Raw genomic sequence first — 19,781 nt, 5'->3', positions numbered from 1 at the left:
GAGTCGGCTTGCCTAGTTCTACGATAGACGTCATCATGACAGGTTAGGTTTTTGGGTCGTGACAGCATTAGAGAAGGTAGCTCTGGTAGCCATGTCTGCAGAGTTCATTACTCAATGGTCACTCAACTATCCCAAATTATCTGCTAAAGTCACTTTTCTTTCGTTTGTAACAACAAAGTCACTTAACTATGCATATAGCACTCAAAAGATCACTCAACTAGATTTTCCAAATTTTTGATTTCAAATACCTATTTTACCCTTTAAATTATTAATTTTTTAAAATATTTTAAATATTATAAGTTTTTTCTCTTTTTAATCTACATTGTGGACTTACCTATAGAAAAATATATTTTATTTATAAAATAAAAAATAAAAAATTAATTTTCAGCTCATATAATAACGGAATAATAATATAATTTAGCATAATTTTCAACCATATATAATATAAATTATAAAAATACCTTTATTTAAGTAATTATTTTTATATTATGTGCATGGAATATATATTTTACAACCTTTATTTTCTTTCATTCTCAATTGAAATTGAGTAAATAATTTTTTTAATTTTTGTTGTTAATATTAAGATTATTACGAACAAATTATTCTAATTAATTTTTTTACTATGCTCATTATTTTGTTATTCCAGAATTATATATGCTTAAATACTTTTTATTTTTTAATTTATAAATAAAATTTATTTATTATATAGGTAAGTCCATAATATAAATTAAAAAGGGAAAAATTATAATATTAAAAAGTTAAAAAAAAGAAAGAAGATAAATATTTATAATTTACAAGGTAAAATAGGTATTTGACAATCCAAAATTTGAAAAATCTAGTTGAGTGACATTCTGAGTGCTATAGACATAGTTAAGTGACTTTGTTGTTATAAAAGAAAGAAAAATGACTTTAGCAAATAATTTGGGATAATTGAGTGACCATTTGAGTAATGACTCTGTCGTGAAAATAATCAAGCTTGCCTTCTATTGTCTCCTGACGGATACAGTGTGGGTTACTATTCTTTATCAGGGAACTAAGCCATAAAATTATATACTCCAAACCCTAAGTCCAAACACGTATAATGCCCACTTCTTTCATCTCTATTCCTATCCAAAATTACTACAGTATGTGAATTATAAATTAGGCCCACTAACCACTTATTTCGTATAGTAATTTATATATCATTATATATATATAGCTTAATATTTGACTCAATAGCTATAAATAAAATTAATTTCTCTAGTCTCACAATTTATAAGTATATAAAAAAATAATTCAAGTTATTACATTGGCCCACTAACCACTTATTTCGTATAGTAATTTATATATCATAATATATATTTTGTTTTACTGGCTTAATATTTGACCCAATAGCTATAAATAAAATTAATTTCTCTAGTCTCACAATTTATAAGTCTATAAAAAAAAATTCAAGTTATTACATTTTATCCAAGGATAATTAATTCTGACATTAGTTATATCCCACATAGGAGATGGGATAAGATAATTCCAAGATTGTGGTATAATTTTATACTGTCTTTAATTAATATCCCAAATCAAACATGAGATAACTTTAATCCCAAATTTTAAATCAACGAGATTTTCTGAGTCTTTTATGATTTCCTTTCCGAAGCACAGTATTTTGGGCGATGTGCACAGATAGCCAGTAATAACACATGTATTTACTTTTAAGCAACTGTTTTAAATGTATTTAGTCTTTAGCCATTGCTTTAATAAATTTTTACCCGCCCGAACAAAAATACCCTTCTGCTATATAGGATTTTGCTGATACATACGCTCCTTATTCACGATCAGCAGCAGCTCAAGCAGCTCAAACTTACGTGCAGAGAATTGTTGTGATCGTCCAAAATTGCAGAAGCTTCTCTTCCGATTTCAAACTTTTTGTCTAAGTTCAGAATTCAACTTTCTCGTCCAAAATTCACCATAAAATTACAGTAAGTTCTAAAGTTTCAGATATCTCTATATGCTTTTGTGTGGATTTTTATTTCGTTGCTGAAGAATAAGATGCTAGGAATTTGAATTTTTTTTTTCTGTATTGATAACGTTAAGGACATCGCGTCCTTAACTCTATGATTGTTCTGTAAATATTGAGGACATAATGTTAAGGATTTGGTATCCTTAACATGATTGTTGTTCTAAAAAATATTAAGGATAAAGTGTCATGTGTTTTGCAACTTGTATTAATAAAGTAAAGGACACGATGTCCTTAACTTCATGACTGTTGTTCTAAATATTAAGGATATAGTGTCCTGTATTTGCAAATTGTATTAATAAAGTTAAGGACACGATGTTCTTAACTTCATGACTGTTGTTCTAAATATTAAGGACACCATGTCCTTAATATTTTTACTGCACACAGCAAAGTTAAGGACACAATGTCCTTAACTTTTTCACCGCACACATCAAAGTTAAGGACAACTTGTCCTTATCTTTTACAATGCACACATCAAAGATCGAAGTTAAGGACATCATGTACTTAACTTTTACAATGCACACATCCAAGTTAAGGACACCATGTCCTTAACATTTTGACTGCACACATCAAAGTTAAGGACATAGTGTCCTGTTTTTACAACTTGTACTAATAAAGTTTAGGACATGATGTCCTTAACTTCATGAATACTGTGTAAAAATTAAGGACATAGTGTCCTGTTTTTGCAACCTATACTAATAAAGTTAAGAACACGATATCCTTAACTTCATGACTGTTGTTCTAAATATTAAGGACACAATGTCCTTAACTTTTTCACTGCACACACCAAAGTTAAGGACAGCTTGTTCTTATCTTTTACAATGCACACATCAAAGTTAAGGACAACTTGTTCTTATCTTTTACAATGCACACATCAAAGTTAAGGACAACTTGTCCTTAACTTTTACAATGCACACATCGAAATTAAGGACATCATGTCTTTAACTTTTACAATGCACACATCCAAGTTAAGGACACCATGTCCTTAATATTTTGACTGCACACATCAAAGTTAAGGACATAGTGTCCTGTTTTTGCAACTTGTACTGATAAAGTTTAGGACATGATGTCCTTAACTTCATGACTACTATGTAAAAATTAAGGACATAGTGTCCTGTTTTTGCAACCTATACTAATAAAGTTTAGGACATGATGTCCTTAACTTCATGACTACTGTGTAAATATTAAGGACATAGTGTCCTGTATTTGCAACTTATATTGATAAAGTTTAGGACATGATATCCTTAACTTCATGACTGTTGTTCTAAATATTAAGGATATAGTGTCCTGTGTTTTGCAACTTGTATTGATAAAGTTTAGGATATCTTGTCCTTAACTTCACGATTGTTGTATAAATATGTCCTGAATTTTCCATTTTCTTGACTTGCAGGATGGATACAATATGTATTATAGTTGCTTTTAATGGTAGATGGACTGCAGACTATAAGTATTTTGATCATCAAACAAAGCTTGTTCTAGTACCTAAGGTAATTCGATTTGAAGATTTCATTAACTAGGTCTTTGAAGTTATTGAATTGGATAGAGACAAGTTTGAAGCAATGATATGGTTTGATATCAATCTGGGAACAAGCAAGGGAATGCTTGTATCCAAATAATTAGATCTTCACACATGTATAGAGTTACTAAAAAGTCATTCACTCTTCAAGGGCTGTCATTTCATTGTTGATATTTCGGAAAGAGTTTTTGATTCTACAAGCACATTTGAACATGTCAATACAGAAACACAACAAGACAATCAAGACAAATGCCAACAGATAATGGAAATAGATATGGTTGAAGCTCAACCAATAACTGAAGAGGTGTTTCAAACATTTGATTCTGTTCAAGTAGAAGGACAAAGCATTATAGAGATTGACAATGAACAAGCTTTGGGTATTCAAGTCTTAGAGAGTGCACCAGTAATAAAAGAAGTTGCTGAAAAAACCTTTACTCAACTAACTAGACAAAGCTCAAATTCGAAACAAAAAGAATCCCCAACTACGATATTAAGAGAAAATACTACGTTGGATGAAATAAAAATGGGATCAATATTTGACAAAAAGAAGAGTATAATTAACCGTTTTTCCAATATAGCAATTAAAGGACATTTTGAATTCAAGGTTGTTAGATCAAGCTCAACAAGATATTCGTTGAAATGCAATGATGATAGGTGTGGGTGGTGTGGGTGGTGTGTGCGTGCTTTCAGAATTAAAGATTCAACACTATTCAAGATAGTAAAGATTGAGAAAAATCATGACTGCTTAGTTAACACTATGAAAGTTGATCAAAGGCATACAACTTCAAAGTTGATTAGTGGTTACATTATCGACAATCTTCGAGACCCAAGGTTTGAAGTTACACCAGCCTTTGTCATGGCAGAAATGCAAAAATTGCATGGACTAGACATTGGTTATCACAAAGCATGTCGTGCTATTCAACGTGCTTCAGCTTTAATAAGAGGAACTCCTGAAGAGAATTATGAATTATTGTCTTCATACTTGTATATGATGAAAAGTAAAAATTCAGGAACATACACTAACATAAAGATAGACGACAACAACAGGTAAACAATCAAAAAGATTTTTATTAGTATGTTTTATAAACTTTAGGACATGGTGTCCTTAACTTGGATGTGTGCAATAAAAATGTTAAGGACATGGTGTCCTTGACTTTGATGTGTGCAGTGAAAAAATTAAGGACATGGTGTCCTTAACTTGGATGTGTGCAATGAAAAAGTTAAGGACATGGTGTCCTTAACTTTGATGTGTGCAGTAAAAATGTTAAGGACATGGTGACCTTAACTTTGATATGTACAGTGAAAATGTTAAGGACATGGTGTCCTTAACTTGGATATGTGCAGTGAAAAAGTTAAGGACATGGTGTCCTTAACTTGGATGTGTGTAGTGAAAAACTTAAGGACATGGTGTCCTTAACTTTGATGTGTGCAGTGAAAAAGTTAAGGACATTGTGTCCTTAACTTTGCTGTGTGCAGTGAAAATATTAAGGACATGGTGTCCTTAACTTTGATGTGTGCAGTGAAAAAGTTAACGAGATGGTGTCCTTAACTTTGATGTGTGCAGTGAAAAAGTTAAGGATATGGTGTCCTTAACTTTGATGTGTACAGTGAAAAAGTTAAGGACATTGTGTCCTTAACTTTGCTGTGTGCAGTGAAAATGTTAAGGACACGGTGTCCTTAACTTTGCTGTGTGCAGTGAAAACATTAAGGACGTGGTGTCCTTAACTTTGATGTGTGCAGTAAAAATGTTAAGGACGTGGTGTCCTTAACTTTGATGTGTGCAGTGAAAATGTTAAGGACATGGTGTCCTTAACTTTGATGTATCCAGTGAAAACGTTAAGGACATGGTGTCCTTCACTTTAATGTGTGCATTGTAAAAGCTAAGGACATGGTGTCCTTAACTATGATGTATGCATTCTAAAAGTTAAGGACAAGTTCTCCTTAACTTTGATGTGTGCAGTGAAAATGTTAAGGACATTTTGTCCTTAACTTTGATATGTGCAGTGAAAATATTAAGGATTTGGTGTCCTGTATTTTTAACCTTATGTTAAACTGTATTTTCAGGTTTCTTTATATGTTTTATGCATATGGATCATCAATAGCTGGTTAGAATCATTGTAGACCAGTGATTGTTGTTGATGCAACTTTTTTGAAGTCAAAATATCGTGGTGTTTTAATGATTTCAGTTTCAAAGGATGCAAATAACCAAATATTCCCACTAGCCTTTGGAATTGCAGAATTTAAAAATAACAATTCCTATGAGTGGTACTTTAGTGAGCTTCGCAATGCAATTGTGAGCCATGACAATTTAATTTTTTTATTGGACAGGCATCTATCTATTGCACATGGCATTGCAAAAGTATATCCTGAAAGCTACCATGGGATTTGTACCTATCATTTGGAGCAGAACCTAAAGTGAAGGAAAGTGAAAAGTGAGGTCATAAAACTTTTCCAAAGTGCTGCAAGAGTATACAGGCGCAAAGAATTTGATCTATACATGTTAGATATAGCAAAAGTTGATAAGAAGACTTTTGACTACTTGATGGAAGAACCACCGGAAAGGTGGGCACGTTCTTGTAGTCCATGACGAAGATATGACATGCTCACAACAAACATAGTTGAGTCAATGAATCCTATGCTATTAGAAGCAAGGGAGTTGCCTATATTAAGAATGATGGATTTCATCCAAGTGAAGCTACAACATTGGTTTTATGAAAGAAGAAATGAAGCAGAAGGAACTTTTTATGACGTTTCTTGTTGGGTAGAAGAGGAATTGAAAAAAAAGATAGATTTAGCTTTTACTTTAAATGTAAGTATTATGTTCTTACTTTAGCTTATTATTTTAATGATAATTTAACATAATGTACTAACTTATAGTTTTTCAACTTTGAAGGTCTTCCCTGTTGATTTATGGCGTTCCAGAGCTGAGGAAGAAGGAATTACTTTCTTGGTGGACTTAAACAAAAGAACATGTGATTGTTTTCAGTTTCAATTTTATAAATTACCATGTATACATGCAATTGCAGCTATCGAGAAGAGAAACATCAAGAAGTCCAATTTTTGCTCGGACTGGTACTTAAAGGAATCTTGGCTGAAAACATATGAAAGACAAATACATCCTGTAGGACATACGGATTCTTGGATTGTACCAGAGAGTATTAAGTCACAAATTATTAAACCTCCAGATTTCAAAGTCCCGCCAGGTAGAAGGCAGAAGAAAAGGCATATTCCAACTACCGAATCATCAAAAATAACATTCAAATATGGTCGTTGCAGAAGAATTGGTCATAATAGAACATCTTGTATATATTCTCCGGCAGTCCATCCATTTTCAAGGAAGCATAGAGAATAATAGATATATCCACTTATGTTTATCTACTCTTTTAAATTTTTGCTATAAATTGAATTCATTTAGATTGTTTTTATTTTAACAAGTAAACATTAGCAGATGGTTATATAAAAGATGTCCTGAATTTTCAAAGTTTCTTTGCACTTACTTGCTCTTTGTTTCTTTTTCTTTTTCTGGGAGTTCAATTTACCTTTGTCAGACCAATTATTGTTTATGGGATTTTATTCTTGCCGTAAGTAAACAAGAAAGTCCTTTTCTTTATATAATTTGACGCCGGCAACTTGCTACATCTTTATTTTTAAAATGAGATTGGTACAAGTAAAACTTAAGGACATAATCTTTTACAAGTCCTAAAAATTTCAAGTATGAATCTAATATTAAGGACATAAATTTCTAAAATGTCCTTAACTTCTGGAAATCTCAGATTATTATCTAGATTTCCAGAAGTTCAGGACATTTCAGAAAAATATGTCCTGAATATTATTTTCATCCTTCAACAAATCAGGATGTTTATGAACATAATGTCCTGAAGTTCTACAACAATCAATGTATCTTTTGCTATATCTCTACAGATTTAATAAAAAACTGGCAATTTAAAATGGACAAATCAGTAGTTATAAAATTGACATCTACAGCTTGCTAAACACAACTTGCTACATCTTATTTTTAAAATGAGATTGGTACATGTAGACTTCAGGACATAATTTTTTGAAACGTCCTGAAGATTTGAAGTATGAATCTAATATATAGGACATAAATTTCTAAAATGTCCTTAACTTCTGGAAATCTCAGTTTATTGTCTATATTTCAGAAGTTTAGCATATTTTAAAAAATATGTCTTGAATATTATTTTTATCTTTCAACAAATAAGGATGTAGTTAATAGATTCTGAAGTTCTACAACAATCAATGTGTGTTGCTTTGAATTTCTAAAAATTTCAAGATAATTTAATCAAAGATTGGCCCTTTAAAACTGTGAAAAAATAGACAAATCAATAGTTAACAGAAAGAAAGAAATTAATAACACGATACCTTCATATTACTGCTGAAACTGTAATTTAGCATAGCTGTGACCAAAAAATTATGCTATGCAAACAAGATAAAGTGCCTTGTGACAATTTACAGGATATTTCAGAATTCATATGGATTCTTTACAGCAATTTTATACCAATTTCACTACAGCTGACTTTCTTTACAACTACACTACAGCTCCTTTGGGCAGGAAGTTTCATTTTCACTATCATAGTCATCGCCGACATTTTCTGGTGGTGTATCATAACCAGAATTTCTTTTTCACTCTCCATGTGCCCAAAGATTTGCTGCAAGTTCTTTTCTGAAGTTTGTTATGTCCTCAGGTTGGAATTTCTCCACATCCTTTCCCATCATCAACAACTCCACATACTTGATTAGGAATGCACACAATCAGTCCTAAGAAAAATATGGAGTCAATTAAATAATATCTTTAATAAAATAAATCTAAAGTACATATAAATTATATAGCAAATGACAACACGTACGATCCAGTTTGGTGTGGTGATCTTTGCCACTGAATATCAAATTTGTTGAATGCATTTCCAAAAGACTTGTGATTTTTCTCAAACTGTGAGAACTTTAGCAAGTGGGGGATCATGCGTGCATACATTTCAATGTGTTTCATTCCTTGCTCATATGGCTCACTATATATGGAATCGTACACATCAATATTTCTCTCATTCAAGTCCAATACCCCCAAAAGAAAATGTGTCACAACATCATTATCTTCTAAAGGAAGCCGATATGGAAAAAAGATTTTGTCAACCTCTGTCCAAGCAATTCCACATCTATGATTGTCACCCCACACATATGGTGTGAGAACCAACTGATTATCATCACACCAAAATAAATCTGAAGCATCTTCATTGAAATCTTTATACACAATTAGCATATAGTTATCAAAAAATATATCTGTAGTTGTGCAACGAAAAGGATGGGCGCAGGGGTGGTAGCATTCCTTCTTTCTCAAATAATACAGGACAATGTCAATATGCTTCATAAAAAGACAAAAAAAAAAATCCATCAGTCATAAATAAATAAAAACAATACATTAAGAAGAAAGAAAACAAATGCCTTATGAATTATCAAACTTTATCATCAAGTACAAAGCTACTATCTGCAAGCTCAAGGAAGAATATTTTTCTACTAATTTTTTGATGGTACAATTTATATGGATTCTTTCTCACACCATTATCATCAGCATATATATCAATTTGTCCCCTGAAATTTTGAAAATATCAAAGTTAGAAAGTTTATAAGTTAGTTCTCAATTCCTAATTAAGGACACTTGGTCCTGAACTTACAGTAACAAGGTCATAAGTTTAGGACACTTGGTCCTGAAGTTAGAGTTGCAAATTTAAAATTTAAGGACAGGATGTCCTTAACTTACAGTTACAAGTTCAAAAGTTAAGGACACTTGGTCCTGAACTTAGACTTACTAGCTCATAAATTAAAGGATAATTAGTCACGAACTTAGAGTAACAAGCGCATAAGTTAAGGACAATTGGTCCTGAACTTAGAGTGGAAGTTCAAAAATTAAGGACACTTGGTCCTGAAGTTAGAATTGCAAATTCAAAAGTTAAGGACAGGATGTCCTTAACTTACAGTTACAAGTTCAAAAGTTAAGGATACTTGGTCCTGAACTTAGACTTACTAGCTCATAAATTAAAGGACAATTAGTCATGAACTTAAAGTAACAAGCGCATAAGTTAAGGACAATTGGTCCTGAACTTAGAGTGAAAGTTCAAAAATTAAGGACACTTGGTCCTGAAGTTAGAGTTGAAAATTCAAAAGTTAAAGACATGTAGTCCTTAACTTACAGTTACAAGTTCAAAAGTTAAGGACACTTGGTCCTAAACTTAGACTTACTAGCTCATAAATTAAAGAACAATTAGTCATGAACTTAGAGTAACAAGCTCATAAGTTAAGGACAATTGGTCCTGAACTTAGAGTGAAAGTTCAAAAATTAAGGACACTTGGTCCTGAAGTTAGAGTTGCAAATTCAAAAATTAAGGACAGGTAGTCCTTAACTTACAGTTACAAGTTCAAAAGTTAAGGACACTTGGTCTTGAACTTAGACTTACAAGCTCATAAATTAAAGTCCTCAACTTAGAGTAACAAGCCCATAAGTTAAGGACAATTGGTCTTGAACTTAGAGTGGAAATTCAAAAATTAAGGACACTTGGTCCTGAAGTTAGAGTTGCAAATTCAAAAATTAAGGACAGGTAGTCCTTAAATTACAGTTACAAGTTTAAAAGTTAAGGACAGTTAGTCCTGAACTTAGACTTACAATCTCAAAAGTTAAGGACACTTAATCCTTAACTTAGAGTTACAAGCTCAAAAATTTAGGACATTTAGTCATGAAGTTAGAGTTGGAAGCTCAATACACTTAGTCCTGAATTTAAAATTACAAGTTCAAGACACAAATATAAGCAATTAAGAAATAATGAATACATTTAGGGACTTACACTTTTTTGCGACCTTTCCATTTCTCCTTGCCCAACCACCCAATAAATTTCTTCAATAAGTTTTCATCATCTTTGGCATAATGAAAAATACATGTACGAGTATATTTTGATTTTATCCAGCCTGTATACTTAGGAGTATTTTCATTGTGCGCCATCGATGTTCCTCTTTTTCTTTTCTGTTCAAAAGGAGATTTCAATTGCTAACTAAGCTTCTTATTCCTTTTCCCTCGACCAAGATCTTCTTCAACATTTCCTTCAACCTCCATAGACAAACCCTCATCAATGCTCATTTGTGTAGTCGGAGGAGTAGGAGTAAGAATAGCAAATGATGGACCATCAAAACCAATACTATCTCTCTTCCTTTTCCTAGTATATTGGTTAACGGCTTCATTTTTATTTTGCTCTGCAAGCAACACTACATATACATTAGTTTGTTGTAAGTCGTCAATTCTATGAATTGTCAAATAAAGAGACAAAAACTAAGGACATAATTTTTGAAATGTCCTAACAATTTGAATTATGAATACAATATTAAGGACACTATCAATACTTGTGTTGGCCACGCTGCCTTCTTGTATTTCTTTAACAGATAATAGTGCTGACATATTGCTTGTATTTTCTTTATCTTGCAACTGTTCTCCATGTTCTTCAATTGCAAGTTCACAAGATTCTGCAAAATATTTACAGGAGCTAACACAATTAGTACTTGTTACTAATCTTTGATTAAAACAAACATGTATAAGATGAAAAAAAAACTCTGTCTAACCTTTTGCAACTGTCAAGATCATGCCAGTTAAATCATTATCTTGACAAGCATTTTTTTAGCTTCCAATATTGTCTGTAAGAGAGAGAGAGGTGTAGAGATATCATACATTCCTTCTATACATTTGCAAACAATCTCACTTATGCTTGTTCCTTGGGTATTTTCTATGTCTTGAGATTGTCCTCCACTTCTCTCTTTTGAAATTTTATCATCTTGATAGACCACTCCATCTTCTTTCCTTGCAGTTTCAAAAGATTCTGTAACATTTACAATTAATACTTGTTACTAATAGTTTACTAAAACTAACATTTAACATGTCATGAAAATTCCATCTAACCTTGATTGGCATCATTTTGATTTTCAAATTTCTCTTTAAGTGAGAGAGGTGTAAATAGATCATATATTGTTTCAACACATTTGCATACAATCTCACTTATACTTGTTCCCAATGGATTTTCTAAATCCTGAGATTGCACTCTAGATTTACAAATTATGTCTGTTACACTTGTCTCTTTTGGATTTTCCTGGTCTTGACATTCCATTCCATCAAAAGATTCTACACACATTTTTAATCACAAAAAAGTTTATATGTATTATGCTATTGAATATAAATTTCAATGATAACAAATTCAAAAACTGTATCTAACCTTTTCCAATTTCGATGCCAATATCAGTTTCATCTTCTAGATGCACATCTCTATAATCGCTTTCATAATGATCTTCTACATGCACATCTATATCATCACATTGATCATCAACTGCATCTTTTCTAATTGGAACACTAGGTTCTCTCTCTATAGTCCTTTCATGAGGTTTGTCAAGAAGCTTCAATAAAGTATCAATCTTTGATCCTAGGTTTTTCTTTAAAGCCTGTGAGATAGTATAAAAAATAAGAACCAGAATGTTAGCTGCTTATAAGTTACGGACATTGGTCCTTAACATAGAGGTACAAGCTCACAAATTAAGGACAAGTGTTCCTTAACTTAGAGTTACAAGAATAGAAATTAAGGACATGTAGTCCTGAACTTAGAGTTACAAGTTAAAAAGTTAAGGACAGGTAGTCCTAAACTTCAAGTTACAAGCTCACAAATTAAGGACACTTGGTCTTTAACTTAGAGTTACAAGCATAGAAATTAAGGACAGTTAGTCCTAAACTTAGAGTTCTAAGTTCAAAAAATAAGGACATGTAGTCCTGAACTTAGAGTTACAAGTTAAAAATTTAAGGACAAATAGTCTTAAACTTCAAGTTACAAGCACAGAAATTAAGGACAGGTAGTCCTGAACTTAGAGTTCCAACTTAAAAAAAAATAAGGACATGTAGTCCTGAACTTAGAGTTACAAGTTAAAAAGTTAAGGACAAATAGTCCTAAACTTCAAGTTACAAGAAAAGAAATTAAGGACATGTAGTCCTGAACTTAGAGTTCCAACTTAAAAAAAATAAGGACATGTAGTCCTGAACTTAGAGTTACAAGTTAAAAAGTTAAAGACATGTAGTCCTGAATTTAGAGCTACAAGTTAAAAAGTTAAGGACAGGTAGTCCTGAACTTAGAGTTACAAGTTAAAAAGTTAAGGACATGTAGTCCTGAACTTAGAGCTACAAGTTAAAAAGTTAAGGACATATAGTCCTGAACTTAGAGTTACAAGTTAAAAAGTTAAGGACAGGTAGTCCTAAACTTCAAGTTACAAGCTCACAAATTAAAGACACTTGTTCCTTAACTTAGAGTTACAAGCACAGAAATTAAGGACATGTAGTCCTGAACTTAGAGTTACAAGTTAAAAAGTTAAGGACAAATAGCCCTAAACTTCAAGTTACAAGCATAGAAATTAAGGACAGGTAGTCATGAACTTAGAGTTCCAAGTTAAAAAAATAAGGATATGTAGTCCTGAACTTAGAGTTACAAGTTAAAAAGTTAAGGACAGGTAGTCCTGAACTTAGAGTTACAAGCTAAAAAGTTAAGGACATGTAGTCCTGAACTTAGAGCTACAAGTTAAAAAGTTAAGGACATGTAGTCCTAAACTTCAAGTTACAAGCTCACAAATTAAGGACACTTGGTCCTTAACTTAGAGTTACAAGCACAGAAATTAAGGACATGTAGTCTTGAACTTAGAGTTACAAGTTAAAAAGTTAAGGACATATAGTCCTGAACTTAGAGTTACAAGTTAAAAAGTTAAGGACAGGTAGTCCTGAACTTCAAGTTACAAGCTCACAAATTAAGGACACTTGGTCCTTAACTTAGAGTTACAAGCACAGAAATTAAGGACATGTAGTCCTTAACTTAGAGTTCCAAGTTCAAAAAATAAGGACATGTAGTCCTGAACTTAGAATTATAAGTTAAAAGTTAAGGACATGTAGTCCTGAACTTAGAGTTACAAGTTCAAAAGTTAAGAATAGGAAGTCCTAAACTGAGAGTTACAAGCTCAAAAATTAAGGACATGGTATCCTTAACTTAGAGTTACAAGCACGAAAATTAAGGATATTACCTTGATGTCATTTTGAATCCTTTTTTCTGATAAAGCTATTTTTTGATATATTCCAGTACATTCTACCTCCATATCCTTTTTGAACTTCTCCGATAATCTCTGAATCAAAAACTATAAAAACAAAAAAGTCTCTTAAGCAAAAATAAGCAAATAAAAAACTAATGGTATTCAAAGACAGAAAACCTACGTTAACAATTTTCTTAAGCAAGACTTCATCAAATTGTGTTGAAGGCATTGAACTTTGATCTTGAGACAATAACACATGCACACTAGTGGGCTCCGCATCTACTTCAGAAGAAAGAAATGGTACCATCTCGAGCAACTGATACAACTATTATATAAGGAAAAAAAACGTAAGTATTCAGAACTAAAACACATAAACAAAAAAATAGCTAGTAATCCTGTTAACTTACTTTTTTATTATGGAAGTACTTTTTACATAGGGTGTCATAATGTGAAGATTTTGTATCTGAATAACATAGCATCCGGGGGAACCCGCATTCTCTAAAGTTCACAAATTATTTTTCCTGAAAAATTGGGAATACTTCCATAATCCAAACACAGAAGGTGAAAGGGAAGCCAAGTATAGTATAACTGTCCTTCTCTTTATCTTTCTCTTTCTCATTCTCATTGTCTGAAGTATTTTGTTTGGGCTTCAAGAAGCTCTTCAATGATTTTAGTAACTTTTTATAACAAAGAGAGCCCCAATTGAAAGAAGAGCAGAGTTCATCGTCATCTACGATTTTCATTACCCGCTCAGACACATTCCGATTCTTGCGCTTCCCCATCAACACAGATTCAACAAAATAAATTGTTGCCAACTTCACCACATCGTCATGGCTGCCTACAAATGATGCAATTGTACCATATGAGTGACTAGTAATAAAATGCCACAAATCGACTAACTCGATTCTATCCTTTCCAGGGAAGTAGACTTTCGAAAGCCTATTCTCTCTTTCACGTAAAACTTTGAAGTCCACTGAAGAAGAACATTTCAACCCAGTAATTATCTGGAATGCTTTACGTGTAAATTTCACTTCATGATCAAAAACCTTGAATGTCATTGAATGCGAGTCATTGCTTATAATTTCTGAAAGCAACACACAATGAATAAATCTACCATAGAACTTCACACCTTGTAATCGGAAAAAGTTTTCGAAAATACCATCCCTCAACTTCTTCCATTGCGTGTTCGACAAGAAACTTTTTATTGTTTCCTTATACTGAAAATCTCCTTTCCAATAGCTCATCGAATTATGCCAATCATCAAACTCGAAAACACGATTTCCTTCCATTAGCACACTACAAAGAAGGAAATAGAACGTAAACATTAGGACTATTTTTCTGAAATGTCCTTAATATTTAAATTACAAAACTAAAATCCAGGACTTAAGTAGATGCATCTTTAATAGAAGAACAATAAACTAAAATTAGCTTACAAATTCTTAGGACTATTTTTCTGAAATATCCTTAATAATTAAACTACAAAACTAAAATCCAGAACCTAAGTAGATGCATCTTTAATAGAAGAACAATAAAGTAAAATTAGCTTACAAATTCTTAGGACTATTTTTCTGAAATGTCCTTAATATTTAAACTAAAAAACTAAAATTCAGGACCTAATTAGATGCATCTTTAATAGAAGAACAATTAACTAAAATTAGCTTACAAATTCTTAGGACTATTTTTCTAAAATGTCCTTAATATTTAAACTAAAAAACTAAAATCTAGGACCTAATTAGATGCATCTTTAATAGAAGCACAATTAATTAAACTTAGCTTACAAATTCTTAGGACTATTTTTCTGAAATGTCCTTAATATTTAAACTAAAAAACTAAAATCCAGGACCTAATTAGATGCATCTTTAATAGAAGTACAATTAACTAAAATTAGCTTACAAATTCGTAGGACTATTTTTCTGAAATGTCCTTAATATTTAAACTAAAATCCAGGACCTAATTAGATGCATCTTTAATAGAAGCACAGTTAACTAAAATTTCTAAACATAGTTAGCTTATAAATTTTTAGGACTATTTTTCTGAAATATCCTTACATAATCAATATATTGATTGAACCACAAACACATTTCAATACCAAAAGGTTCTCAATAACTTTCTCACAAAATCTGCACCTTATTCCTCAGTGAATCAAGTTATAATCATTATTTTGGATATTTCACACATACTTGATAACAAATATAGCATTGATCACGATTAGAGATATACAAAAAGAAAAATGCATAAAAGCAAAATCGAAAATATACCAGTACGTTGGTTCGCTGCAGAGAAGATGACAAATGAGAAGAGATTAAGTTGGACAAAGTATACGCAAAAAATTGTTGTGGGCTGGGCAGGAGCGATATTGAGGGAGAAAAATTTTGCTTATCAAATTTTGGCTCTGAACTTCAATCGAGAGAAGAGAGTTGTATGCAGGAACTATATTGAGGGAGCGAAATTTTGCCTATAAAATTTTGGCTCTGAAATTAAATGAGAGAAGCTGAATTTTGCTTATCATATTAATTTTAATAAAGTAGTGGCTATTTTTTCTCAACATTAAAATTGGTGGATAAAAAATAAACACCACCTTATTTAGTGGCTACCACACGCCATTTTTACCAGTATTTTTATAGTCTAAAAAGCCTATTCAGTACAACTCCATAGATTGTGTCAGATCTAACATTATGCTAGGAGTACCATTTAATTATATAATAATACTTGTAACAGTACATTTATGAAAATAGTATGGGCTAGTCAGTTTTCGGACTGGTAATTGAAAATAGCCAGCGTTTGCAAAGTCATTGAAAAATAGCCACTATTTTGCTGCAACACGGAAAGTTCCAGCATAATATACTGGAGATTGATGCACCTGTGTATGAAGTTCCAGCATATTATGTTGGAACTCCAACACATGGAAAGTTCCAGCATAATATACTGGAGATTGATGCACCTGTGTATGAAGTTCCAGCATATTATGTTGGAACTCCAACACATGGAAAGTTCCAGCATAATATACTGGAGATTGGAGCACATGTGTATGAACTTCCAGCATATATACTGGAACTCCATCATAATATACTGGAGTTCCAGCATAATATACTCGAACTCCAGTATATTATACTTGAACTCCAGTATATTATGCGGTTCCAGTATATTATGCTGGAAGTTCACATGTAAAAAATTCGAACTCTAGTATATTATGCTAGAATATTTTCCGGATTTTGAACAGTGTTTTCGTTCAGATTTATCTTGACATGAAAAATGGGTAAATTTTGATTACTTTTGAAACTGTGACTTTACCACTTGTAAATCTGGCCATTTTTGAATTTCACTCATTTATGTATTGTATCTTTTACATAAAACAAAGTACAATTAGAATTATTTTAACAAAAAATGATTTGGCTATAATGCGCGCTGCTTTGTGTAAACCATGTGATACACCCAAAAAAAGTCCCCTTAGTTTAGTTGTTGCTACAATTCTTTTCTGGTAACGATGTTCAAGTTTCCACTAAAAAAAGGGTAAATATGATTCTTTTTCTTATTTATTTATGTTAACTAGGGAATATCTAAACGGCATCCTCCAGTTTTGAATCTATTATGTTTGTCCTCTATATTTGAAAACGGTTTCCTAGTTATCATTTTCATATTTCCTACATCGTTTCTCGTTTAAGAGATACAAATATTAGCAAGCTTTATTTTTGTGATACGAATTCTCGTGGAAAACTACATCGTCATGCTGCTAAATTTTTTTTTTTTTTGCAAAATGTTGTGGATATCTTTTTCCAATTTAAATAGATAACTATTGTTCATCTAAATCGGTTTCAAACTAGTTTCAAATTAAAAATATAATTATTATAACATATTACAATATGTTATAGGATGAACGCAAGATGACACAGATATGAGCAAAGCTCCACTGGCAAATTTAAAGGTCTAGGAAATGTAGGGTTAGTGGCCATATTCTATTAGATAAAAGGGATCTTTTGGCTGTATTATCCTTGAGATACTGAAATCCAGCTTATTACTCGATGTCCAAATTCCATCCAAACAACCTATTAGGAACTCTATACCTTTTTCTTTGCTTTCTTTTATAATCTCTATGTATATTAGGCGGATCTAAAACTTTTAAAACATGAGTGTACCATTAAAGAAAGGGAGATAAATTCAATCATGTTTCTTTGAATAAACAACTCAATATTCAACCAATTACACAATTCAATCTTTTTAGAGCATACGTGGAGAGATTCTATCCATCTTACAAATTACTACATCTTACCGCTTATAGATAAGTAGTAGAAATAAGTCTTTTGGAAGAAGCTAAGTAGGCTGAAGGTCGAAAGTAAGGGGACCTTTTCCTAAAGTTGGCGAAAACAGAAAGTTATAGAGAAAAGAAAAAGAAAGAGAGAAAGGGTGGTGGATGAGGAGGGGTTTTTACTATTTTAGTTGAGAGTTGCCTTTGGATAAATGATATGGGTGTGAGTTTGTTGAGGTGTTTATAATTGCAGAACTATAATCTAGACTTTTTTTTTTGATTTATTATATATTTTACTCAGGGACGGAGCTAGCATAGGATTTGCGGTTCGACCGAAATCAATAACTTTGGTGCAAATCTTGTATCTATCTTAAAAAATCCATTGAATATGAATAAAATGTTAATTTAGAAACCAGTAACATAAACGAACTAGAATCTCGAACCCACAAACTCTAACTCCTTTCTCTCAAGCAGCAGATTCTGAGTTTTTTTTGTCCATTCCTGTCACAGACAATGCACTGGTTGATCACAGTGGTAGTTCTCCCATTATGGTTAAACTAGTTGAAAGTTCACCTGCTACTCATCATGCTTCAGTTCACAGAGAGTCAGCAGTTGCTCCTTATCCTGTAGAATCACCAGTGCCATTCACACCAGCTGCTACTCCTACAACAAGCATTAGGAGCATTGATGCACCACCTACTGCAGTTAGGAGATCCTCCATGCCAACCAAGACACCAGGCTGGCTTCATGGTTTTGTGCACCAAGTGCCTACAGGAATGCCTTCTGGAGACTCTACTGCAGGCTCAGCTTCCCTATATCCTATTTCATCATATATGTCCTATACTTCATTGTCAGCCTCCTACTTCAAGTCTGTGTGCAACTTTTCAGCAGTCAAAGAACCAAATTCTTATGCAGAGGCCATGCATAATCCTAAGTGGATTGAGGCTATGGATCAAGAACTGAAGGCCCTGAATGACAACTACTCTTGGAGCATGATGGATCTGCCAGTAGGAAAAAGGACAATAGGTTGCAAGTGGGTCTTTAAGGTCAAGTATAATGCCAAAGGTGAGGTGGAAAGATACAAGGCAAGGCTGGTGGCCAAGGGCTACACGCGACAGGAAGGCCTTGATTATCAGAAAATCTTCTCCCATGTGGTCAAGATGGTGATTGTACGAGCAGTTTTATCAGTGGCTGCTATGCATGGATGGAAGCTTCATTAGATGGATGTATTCAATGCCTTCTTGCAAGGAGATTTAGTGGAGGATGTATATATGATTCCACCACCTGGCCTTGTTAGCCAGGGGGAGTCCCATCAGGTATGCAAGCTTCAAAAGTCCCTATATGGCCTCAAGCAAGCCTCTAGGCAATGGAATTTCAAACTCTGTGAGGCCTTAACTGCTTCTTGTTTTGTCACAAGCCTTCGTGATTATTCTCTCTTCACTTAGCACTTTGCCCATGATCGGGTCATTGTGCTAGTGTATGTTGATGATCTTCTGATCACTGGATCCAATCCTACCTTGATAGAGGCTGCTAAACTCATGCTGCAACAACATTTCAAGATCAAGGACCTGGGGCAGATGAAGTACTTCCTTAGTCTTGAAATTTCTAGAAGCAAACATGGAATTCTAGTTTGTCAAAGGAAGTTTGCTCTTGACTTGATCAGTGATCTTGGTCTAGTTGGATCTAAGCCAGCAGGCACACTACTAGTGTGGATTTTGATGAAGGAGGAACATGCAGTGCCTACCAGGATGAACTGTTGTCTGATCCCACCAGTTATTAGCAGCTGGTAGGAAAGCTGCTATATCTCGCTATGACCAGACCAGACATAGCTTATGCTGTGCAGAATTTGAGTCAGTTCATGAACAAACCAAAGAAGTCTCATATGGAAGGGGCTCTAAGGGTGGTAAGGTATCTGAAGAACGCACCACGGA

At 32.9% G+C, this 19,781-nt stretch overlaps 3 protein-coding genes across 3 annotated transcripts; 2 read left to right on the top strand and 1 right to left on the bottom strand.

Moving 5' to 3' along the window:
* The first annotated feature begins 6,135 nt into the window (after positions 1-6,135).
* Positions 6,136-8,263, top strand: LOC138896353 (uncharacterized). Its single transcript, XM_070181156.1, has 5 exons — positions 6,136-6,318; positions 6,403-6,481; positions 6,536-6,712; positions 7,983-8,122; positions 8,213-8,263. The coding sequence occupies exons 1-5, from the start codon at positions 6,136-6,138 to the stop codon at positions 8,261-8,263; spliced, it is 630 nt and encodes a 209-aa protein (XP_070037257.1).
* Positions 8,264-14,119: 5,856 nt separating this feature from the next.
* LOC117280007 (uncharacterized) lies at positions 14,120-14,896 on the bottom strand. Its single transcript, XM_070181155.1, has one exon. The coding sequence runs from the start codon at positions 14,894-14,896 to the stop codon at positions 14,120-14,122; it is 777 nt and encodes a 258-aa protein (XP_070037256.1).
* Positions 14,897-19,070: 4,174 nt separating this feature from the next.
* On the top strand, positions 19,071-19,640 carry LOC138896352 (uncharacterized mitochondrial protein AtMg00810-like). The gene is made up of 2 exons (XM_070181153.1): positions 19,071-19,166; positions 19,296-19,640. Exons 1-2 carry the CDS (start codon positions 19,071-19,073, stop codon positions 19,638-19,640), a joined length of 441 nt encoding a protein of 146 aa, XP_070037254.1.
* Positions 19,641-19,781: the final 141 nt, after the last annotated feature.

Source organism: Nicotiana tomentosiformis, chromosome 7, assembly GCF_000390325.3.
Source record: "Nicotiana tomentosiformis chromosome 7, ASM39032v3, whole genome shotgun sequence".
NCBI classification, from domain to species: domain Eukaryota; kingdom Viridiplantae; phylum Streptophyta; class Magnoliopsida; order Solanales; family Solanaceae; genus Nicotiana; species Nicotiana tomentosiformis.
This window is presented reverse-complemented; position numbering and strand designations above follow the sequence as displayed.

What these genes read in the sequence shown, in the direction of transcription:
- LOC138896353 (XM_070181156.1), top strand. Translation starts at nt 6,136, where the DNA reads ATGAATCCTATGCTATTAGAAGCAAGGGAGTTGCCTATATTAAGAATG. An exon ending in AGATTTCAAAGTCCCGCCAG is followed by an intron (nt 6,713 to 7,982) that starts GTAGAAGGCAGA and finishes GACAATTTACAG; the next exon opens with GATATTTCAGAATTCATATG. An exon ending in GTCATCGCCGACATTTTCTG is followed by an intron (nt 8,123 to 8,212) that starts GTGGTGTATCAT and finishes TTATGTCCTCAG; the next exon opens with GTTGGAATTTCTCCACATCC.
- LOC117280007 (XM_070181155.1), bottom strand. Translation starts at nt 14,896, where the DNA reads ATGGAAGGAAATCGTGTTTTCGAGTTTGATGATTGGCATAATTCGATG.
- LOC138896352 (XM_070181153.1), top strand. Translation starts at nt 19,071, where the DNA reads ATGGATGTATTCAATGCCTTCTTGCAAGGAGATTTAGTGGAGGATGTA. An exon ending in GCCAGGGGGAGTCCCATCAG is followed by an intron (nt 19,167 to 19,295) that starts GTATGCAAGCTT and finishes CTCTTCACTTAG; the next exon opens with CACTTTGCCCATGATCGGGT.